Source organism: Gopherus flavomarginatus, chromosome 11 (assembly GCF_025201925.1).
Source record: "Gopherus flavomarginatus isolate rGopFla2 chromosome 11, rGopFla2.mat.asm, whole genome shotgun sequence".
Classification (NCBI taxonomy): domain Eukaryota; kingdom Metazoa; phylum Chordata; order Testudines; family Testudinidae; genus Gopherus; species Gopherus flavomarginatus.
In genome coordinates, this window is record NC_066627.1 from 27864431 (window position 1) to 27873574 (window position 9144).

A 9144-nucleotide genomic window follows, 5' to 3' on the forward strand; every position below is an offset into this window, starting at 1 on the left:
GAGAGAAGAGAGTCAGGGTGGCCCAAGGGCTTGGGAAGGGGATAGAAAGATTTTTACCCCAATATCACCAGATTGGACCTGGCCCAGGTCAGCAGCAAGCCCCAATGCATAAGGCTCTCTGGTGGCCTCTGTGCAATGAGTTTGTGAGCGTTGGTCTATTTCCTGGTGGGCAGGTTGCATCACCACCATCAACATAAAATCCAGCACAGTTTGCTTAATCTCAGCGAAGAGGCCAAAGAATGAGCCATTCTCATGGCTAGAGCCCGGGTGGCAGGGCTGAGCGAGGCACGTTGGCAAAGCAGTCTGGAGGTGCTGCCACTGGTGCGACTCCTACTATCCCTGTTCTGTAGATGCAGAAAGCCCTGCTCTGCAGAGCTGTCATGGAAAAAATCATGGAATATTAGGGTTGGAAGGGACCTCAGAAGGTCATCTAGTCCAACCCCCTGCTCAAAGCAGGACCAATCCCCAGGCACTTGTTGCCCAGGCAGTATGTTCACTCCAGATCAGCAGGAGAGAGACTGGGAAAGATCCTGTGCTGAACCTGTGGGTATGGCTTTGGAACGGCTGGTCTGCCTTGGCTGAACTGCCCTGAGATTGGAAATAGAGACCAAAGTGAAGATCAAGATGTGGGGCCAGGTCCTCAGGTGGTGTAAATGGACATAGCTGCCCATGACTTCAGTGGGGCTATCCTGATTTCTACCAATGGAGGATCTGGCCCCTGTAATGTGACTTGATTTTGTATAGAGGCTGGGCTCCCCATAGTGGGGCCCATGAAGGCCCTGACTCAGCAAACGTCGTAAGCACATGCTTCAGAGATGCACAGGCTTTAAGGACAGAAGAGACCCTTGTGACTCTCTTGTCTGACCTCAGAAATTAAAGGTACCATAACTTCCTCATGCACCGCCCGCGAGAGCCAGCGCTGGCGGGATTTAAGCACATGTTTGCAGTGCACATGCTTAAGGGCTTTGCGGTATCAGGGCCTCAAGCTGGACCCAGCTTTACTGAAACACGTGAGACATACGCAGGCTGAGCTGTGAACTCCTCCAGCCAAACTCCTCCAGCCAACTGCCAGCTTGACCCTAGGGACGTTTGGGATGGGAAGTGACTCTCCCAGCCCTAAAGTACCAGCCTGCGTAATTTCTCTCCCTCCTTCATCTTTCCATTTAAAGTTGTTAATATTAAGGTCTGACTATAAAACCCCTGTCCTCAGCCTGTCTTTTATCCCTCACATAATGCCCAGCTTGAATGTTGCGGTCCACATTGTTAAGGCTCAGATTTAATCAGGGGCATTTTTAGTAAAAGTCATGTAGTGGTCAAGGATAATAAACAAAAATTCATGGCCCCTGACCTGTCCATGACTACTTCTAAAAATACCCCTGACTAAATCTTACCTGCTCCTATGGGTGCTGCTGATTGCCTCCAGCTGCCTCTGGGGCCACCCTGGGACTGCTGCTCGGGTGGCCCTTGGGTCAACCGCACTGGCCGCTGCAGCTGTGGAAATCACAGAGGTCACAGAAAGTCATGGAATCCGTGACTTCCGCGACCTCCGTGACAGACTCGCAGTCTTACACATTGTCATTGGGCTTCTTAATAACCCCCCCAGCCCCCAGAACTAGATAAAAGGCAGAGTGTTATTAACGCTTATGGATCTAAAGGAAGCATCAAGTATTCATATTCTGGGCTGTGTACTGCCCGAGGAGATGTCCCTTTGTGCAGTGTGTGCTTTCTGGGAAAGCCATGCTAGAGACAGTGCCAAGCTAAGACTTAGTCCTTGACTTCTCTGCAGGGGAGAGGAGCTGCCTCTCCCAGGCCACTCTGGTCCTGAGCACAGAACACCAAAGGAATCTGCACCGGCAGATCCACCAGCCCTGCCCCTGTTTCTTCCCTGGTCTCAAAGCCCTGCGACTAGGTGGGGAGCCACTGGAGAGCTGAGCTCCATGACCCACGAGCTATGCCTCATCTCACAGCAGAACAGACTCCTCTCTGTTGCTGCTATGCTGGGGCAGGGTCTGTCCCCTGCTGCATGTATACTGATTGTAAACTGCACACACCCCCCCCCCCCCGTAGCAGTGCCCCTTCACTGTAGCTGGCTGGCATGAATGCTTACGGGCATCTTTGACTATATCCCCAGTCCAGCTTTTTTCTTTCCCTCTTTCTGCCCTGCAATCCCCCCTCTTACCACCAGAGGGTTTGCTGATACTTCAGCATGTGACCAATATAACCAAATATATTGGAATGGTTTTTAATCTTTCATGCCACAACCTGAAAGCTAATTCCATGCCATCCATCCCTTTGTGCACGAGCACTGTGAGCAGAATGAGCTGCTGAGTGGCCACTAGGGGACAATAGCAGCTTTTACAGCAAGAGCTGATCTGATAGTGGCCATGCCTAGAGCTCTCCTCCAGAATTCTGAATGAGTGAAACAAATGAGATCACTGATCATGAACTCAGGAAAGTCCTTACTAAACTCATTTAGTGAGGGAAGAGACCAACCTTGGTAAAAAATTAAAGGGACAGAGTTCGGCCTGAAATTCAGCTTTGATTTGAAATGAAAGTTGATGGGTGGGTGTTTGCAAAACGGACTGTTGAACAGAAGTGTTTTCATAATTAACAACAAAAAAAGTCATGAAATCAGGCTTTTTGAATGTAAACACACCCCCACCTCATAGCACTGGGAACTTGCAACACAGTAGCCAGGGGCTAGGGCAGAAGAAGCAGAAAGTGACACCATCTATAAACAGAAAGTTCAGATCTTTAAATTCTTCTCAGTTTAACTAATGGTAACCCAAGTAAGGAGATATACATAATTGTCCTTACATATGTACTTATAAAATATAGGAACCTATTGTAATAGAGAGAGACCATCAAGTTAAATAAGTGCAGTTTGTTCTGCATTAACTATTGCTAATAGACATTTTTTTTCTCTGATACAGCGTACATCAGTCATGTCATGATAAAGAGATTTGCAGTGTTACTGTAGCCATACTGGTCTCAGGATATTAGAGAGACAAAGTGGGTGAAGTGCTATCTTTTATTGAACCAACTTCTGCTGGTGAAAGAAACACATTTTTGAGCCCTGAAGAAGAGTTCTGTGTAAGCTCGAAAATGTGTTTTTCACCAACAGAAGTGGGTTCAATAAAAGATATTACCTCACCCACTTTGTCTCTCTAATAGAAGAAGACACCATCATATAGAAATCTTGATCATATCCCTTTATTCTGACACAGTTGAGGTTCCACTGTATTGGAGAAGAATGCCGTCTGTTTAGCAATAGTTAGCACAGCACAAACTGTTCTTATCTGATACCTGAAACCCCTCCAGCTTCTGCCTTCAGCCCCCATGCCTCCTCAGCTCTTCTTTCAGGCGTTGCAGGGCCTTTAGGATGAGACTGGATTTCCTTGGCCCTCCGCCTTGAGTAACGTTTTGAATTTCTTTGCCAGCTATTTCCTCGGACAATATGCACCAGTCCCTCTTCATGTCGGCCTTATCTGCTCACCCTGACCGCTCCCTGTCCCTCTGCTGGGAGCAACACTGCAAACTCCTGCCAGGAGTGGCTGGCATCACAGCAGCTACTGTGGCCAAATGGACCATTGATGAGGTGAGGGGGTTTCAGAGATGGCTGGTAAAGCAGAGAAAAATGTAGAACGGGATGAAAGAAATAAAGGGTCAGATTTCTAAAGGCACATATGCAAATCCCCCAGTGCACATGGCTCATTGTGTGCACGTGCCCTCCCTGGCATGTTCACACGCTGTGGTTCATGTCAGGGTTAGGAAACAGTGAGGGTGTCCTTTCGCCCGGGGGCAATCAGCAAGGGTTGCCAGCGGGAGCTGCACAGGTTCCACAGCCTCTCCGATTCCTCCCAGCTCTCTGCTCGCTGTGAACCACTCATCTCACAGACCTGGTCTTGGTGCCCTCACTAATCCCAGCCACAGGTCTGATTGAAGGGTACCGCTCTTCTCATGTGATTAGCAGTTTCCAGCTTGGCTGGAAGCCATCGCTTGAGGCTGTGCAAGGACATGGCCAGCAATCAGCTATTTACTTATTTATTTTATTACACATTTTCCAATAAATCTGTTTTTTGGGGTTTTTTTTTTTTGGTAAGTGACAACTTAGTTGAAACGTAAACCTCAAATCAACAGAGAAAGGGACAAGTCAATCCCAACCCCTCCCTACCCACAGTTCTATCTGAGCTCCTTATTAATGCCTGCTGCTGCTGACAAACACTGCCGTACTCCCCCACCCAGCCACTCTCGGACACTCCTGCCACGCTGCCTCGCACTGCACTCTATTGTCAGAGATCTAAGGCCTCAGCCCCAAATGCTCCAGGGCCCATTGTTTGGTGAGTATATTTGTGAGATACCTGATGACCTGTGTCGCCTTTCTGTGGACAGCAGGCATCTGCACTCAAGTATGGTAGAATAAAAGGCGCTTTGCATCCTGTTCGACCCACAGCTTATACAGAAAGCAGCAGATCTTGGCTGGAGCAGGGCATGCAGAATTCCAGAGACTCCCAGCTCTGTGGCTTGTCCTCTTAGATCCTGAAAAGGCAGCTCTGGCAGTGGGATTTCAGGCAGGCTAATTCCCTGATTTTGTGTTTCCCTCCTTATCTCTTCCAAAGGTCTTTAGCTTTGTTCAGACGCTAACGGGTTGCGAGGACCAAGCCAAACTCTTCAAGGATGAGGTAGGAGGAATGGGGTTCAGTGTGTGGGTGGGGGGAGCAAAGGAAGCCCATTTGCAGTTGGAGGAGGATGGGAAAACAGGCTGCCTACATGGTTTCCTGCCACCAGCCTCTGGGACTCTGCCCTGTTGCTTCTAAAGCAACAGTCCTTGAGAGCATTTGTTTGGGATAGCATCAGCGGCAATGAGAGAAGAACCCACTGATAGTGACCTCAGACCTCATGGATCCATCCAGATATAGTTAATAGATACGGTGACACTCCATGTATGGGGCAAGCCCGTCCCCTGTGAGCGGGGGGCTTGGGGTAGGAGAGCTCCAAGCAGTCAGTGGGGGAGCAGAAGCAGAGCTGCACTGCAGGCAGTGCTGCAGCCTTCTCCCAAAAGGCCCATGGGTCTGGTTAGTCCCAGGTCCCCCGCTCCCCTCAGTTCCTGTTGTGGAATCTCTGTTACTGGGGATTATGTGCCTAGCTGGAGTCCCAGAGCCAGGCTGTGTTTGCAGCTCCAGTGGTTGCAAAGATTTTGACCCCCACACAGAGCACATCTGACCTGGACTCGTTGGCAGAGAGAATCACTCGGACATTCGTTCAGAGCTGCCGGGGCCGGCTGACTCAGGGTGCGTTGGTTGCTAGAAGCATCCCAGCCTGTCCAGTAGATGGCCTGCATTTTTACCTGCTGTGGCACCATTTTCCATTGCCACTTACCACCTCCTAGTGTGATGGGGCTGGGAAGGAGGCTAGGCTTTTCACTGAGAAGGAGGCAGGATCATATGTTCCGTGTTTGTAGGATCCCTAGCTAGTCCATACCAAGAGCCACCTTGCTGGCCATGCTCACGCATCCGCAACTGTGCATCTCCACCCCCACTTTGAAGGGCGTGCTTGTTTGAACACATGGCCCTGAGGGGAGGGGGTGGAGATGAGCAGCTCTGGAGCCCAGATTTCCCGTGAGCATGGTGCACACACCGGACCCACTCCCCTCTCTCCTGCAGATGATTGATGGGGAGGCATTCCTTCTGCTGACTCAGGCCGACATCGTCAAGATCATGAGCGTCAAACTGGGCCCAGCACTCAAGATCTACAACGCCATCCTCATGTTCAAAAACGCTGACGACACCTTAAAGTGACCACACCCCACAGCCCGGGACTGCCCTCAGCACTGCAGCTGCTAAGCTGTCTGTCTGGCTCACTGGAGCGGAGACCTTCTCCACTGTAGCAGCTGTAAAATCCTGCACGCTCCTTCTCTCTCTGAGTCACCTTCTCTGTCCTTGCACCAAACCCATCTCTCTCTGTCTTTCTCTTCCCCTGCCCTGTTACACTTCTCTTCTGGCCTGGTGGGGGAGCTCTAGTCTGGGTACCGCTGACTAGTGCTCTCTCCCACTGATGAGACAGAACACGGATTTGAGACGGGATGACCCCCTACCCTTCAAGCGCTTCTGACTGATCCTGTTCCATAGGATGACGCGTGTGTGTGTGTGTGTGTGTGTGTGTTTCAGGGCTGATGAGGTACAGAGGAGAAGGTGTGGGGCTTGAGGGATAGTGTTGCTGCTCAAGAAACCAAGATCAGAAATTTTGGTGATCTCCTAAGAAATAAACTGCCTCCACACACCCTTCTCTCACATACGTGAGTGCACACAAGCTCGTTTAGAGGGATGACTCATTTTCCCTTTTCTTAGCAATTGAAGAGGATTTTCCCAGCATATTTCACTGCATTGGGGTGGGTATTTAACGCTCTTTTGAAGGGACATTCTCAAGTAGCTTTTGATAACATTCCATTTGTTTTCTCTTCAGTTTTTGTGACTCTCACTTTGAAGCTGGGCAGTAACTTTGCTTTGCCCTGGTTCACCTTCGCCATGAGGCCAACTTGAATTTTCTTCCATCTCCTTCTGTTTCTCATGGGGAATGAGCCCAGAGTGCTATTTATGCTGCAGATCTCTTTGCTGCTGGGGGAGGGAGAGGGGGGTCAGTGTTTTATTACTATTTATTATTTGTGCTGCAGTAGCAGCTAGGAGCCCAAGTCATGGACCAGGACCTTACTGTGCTAGGTGCTGTACAGACACAGAACACAACAATCCCTGCCCCAAAGATCTTACAGTCTAAGTATAAATATACCAGCCATGTCAGCACAGCTCTGGGAATAAGGTTAGTCAATTCAGTTGTGCCTCCTCTGCTGGGTAGGTGGCTGCTCTGCAGCACAGACATCCTTTGCAGAGGCAGAGTGGCCTTTTCCTTTCTGTCTCAGTGGTGGGGTTCCTATTTTCAGATCTCAGCAGCCCTTTGCCATCAAACTGTAAGAAAGTCAAGGTGGGCCAAATTTTTGTCCTTAGCTACTTGACACACATCCCTCTGGGACAAGACTTGGAAACTGCTTTTTCAAATGACAATTACCTGCTGGTTATTAACTAGACAGTCTCTTGGGATTATCTAAGAAAAGGTCAGTGCAGCGTGTGTGATGTCTTGCGACCAATTGCCTTTACTCCAGCCACGTAAAAGCTTCCTGAAGGACCAATCAGAAGAGGTGTAGCCTGGGCAGGGGGACCGCAGTCCCCAGTCTGCGCTCTGTCAGGTTAGAAATACTTGCATTCCCAAGGTCTGCAATTCGTTAAAGGAATCGACCTTTTCCTTTGCTTCCTTCCCCTCCCCACAGTCATTGAAGACAGGGATGAGAGCTTCTACCATATGCACCAGCAACATGTCTCATAGCAACATGGCATATGAAGTCCACTTTCATGTACATATGGGTCAAATTCATGCTAGGCTTCCCATGGAAATGCAGCATTTGACTCTTTTTTATTATTGACTTTTTGGGGTCACATTTGACCTGCCATTCCAATATTTGCTGCTTGCTATTCATGAGAGATTTTACACAATTTATGGGGTTTTTTGGTAAGCGTTTGGGTTTGTTTTGCAAGTTCTCTTTCCTTCCCTTTCATTTTCTTCCATCTGTTCAAATGCTGCCATATGTTCATCTGTGGGGAGGAGCGAAATGGAAGGAGAGGAGTTGTGGGCTCTGGACCCAATCTTTCCATAGATGCAGCCTGATCCTCAGCAAATGGTGCCAAACTGGCCTCCATGTCCAAAGAGGAGCTCTTCTCCTGGTTTGCTGTTGGTTGGGAGAAGAGGAATATGAGGAGCAGCCTTGGGATACAAATATGGCTTCAGCTTTGGGACTCTCCATGTCAACCTCCCTGAAATATTTCCAAACTTTATCCTGAACGCAAGCAAGTCTCCTGGTTAGCTCATTATATCCCTGCACAAGGCTCAGTCAGTGTCTATAGGAACCATCAACTGCAGAGAAAGAAAGGAAGAAGTCTCCTGTTCTCATCAGCTGCAACTCAACCTGCTAAGGGACTATATTCCTCTTTTAGCTAAAGGTGAGCTAACCAGGCATCGTGCTGGCCGGATGCTGGAGGGGCACTCTGGGTTCGGCACTGGAGCGGAGTGTCAGATGCCTGAGTTGTGCTCTGCATTTGAAGCTACAACAAAAGATCAAGTGGTTGGTTCCTGTGGAGACTGTTCCAATAAGCGGGCCCATTTTGAAGGGAACGGGAGCTATAAATGTCTGCCTAGGATTGTCTCCGTAGAATCTCAATGGCCAATGGGATTAAATCTCCTGTTCTATTACTGAGACACTGAGTGAGCTGTTCTCTGGCTACCTGACACCTTACAGACTTTCAGATGGATTTCTGGGCTCCTGTGAAAATAACTTCCTGATTACTGGTGAGACTCTTAGTCTGTAGCCACCTAAAGAGCTCCACGGCCAAACTGTGCCTATCCAACCCTTGCATACAGTTTCTAGGAGATTGACCTGAACAGCTTTCTCACCTCCTTGCAGTATAACCTTGGACACAGACCGAACTGGACTCGAGTGGTATGCCCACCTGTAGGAATGGTCTCTCGGGGGGAATTCTCTTGGGTCAGAGCTCTCCAGAAAAATAATCCTCACTGGAAATATGAAATGAGATAGAACGTGTGTCTGTGTGTGTGTGTGTGTGTGTTTGTGTTAATGACAGCGTTCTTATATCACACTTGCTTAGCTGCTGTCTCAACCATAAGTCCATTCCCCTCTTGGGTTGACTATTTGAGGTATGAAGCTTCTGAATTGGTCTGGGTGAGAGAAATACAAATTTTGTAGACGGCCAAGGGCTATGTACTGTTAAAGCTTGTAATGTTGTTATTTTCTTAAAAAAAAACAAAACCCAAAGCAGTGCGTGTATATGAGAGAGTGAGAAAATCTATTGATGCTATTTCCTCTACTGTTTGTCCAACTCTGTTTTCTGTGGCACGCTTTCTTCCGAAGGGTTGTGGTTCTTGAGATGTGGCAGCACTTGAGTGTGGGAGCAGGAGGACAGCCCTTCCCTGATTGGAACTGGTTGGGAATTATCTGTCTAGATTGTTTTTTTTGTCAGAAAACGTTGATTAATCAAAATTGAAACTTTTGGTTCTGATTAAACTTTTGGTGGGAAGATTCCT

At 48.6% G+C, this 9144-nt stretch overlaps 1 protein-coding gene across 2 annotated transcripts in view; it reads left to right on the forward strand.

Annotated features, from left to right (window-relative positions):
* The window catches only part of L3MBTL1 (L3MBTL histone methyl-lysine binding protein 1), a 57054-nt gene extending 49049 nt beyond the window's left edge, over window positions 1-8005 (forward strand). For both annotated transcript variants that reach the window (XM_050917301.1, XM_050917303.1), the window contains exons 20-22: window positions 3441-3598; window positions 4620-4682; window positions 5664-8005. In XM_050917301.1, the coding sequence (XP_050773258.1) occupies window positions 3441-3598; window positions 4620-4682; window positions 5664-5798 (356 nt within the window). In that variant the 3' untranslated portion in view covers window positions 5799-8005. The remainder of the gene's footprint in view (window positions 1-3440; window positions 3599-4619; window positions 4683-5663) is intronic.
* The last annotated feature ends 1139 nt before the right edge of the window (window positions 8006-9144 follow it).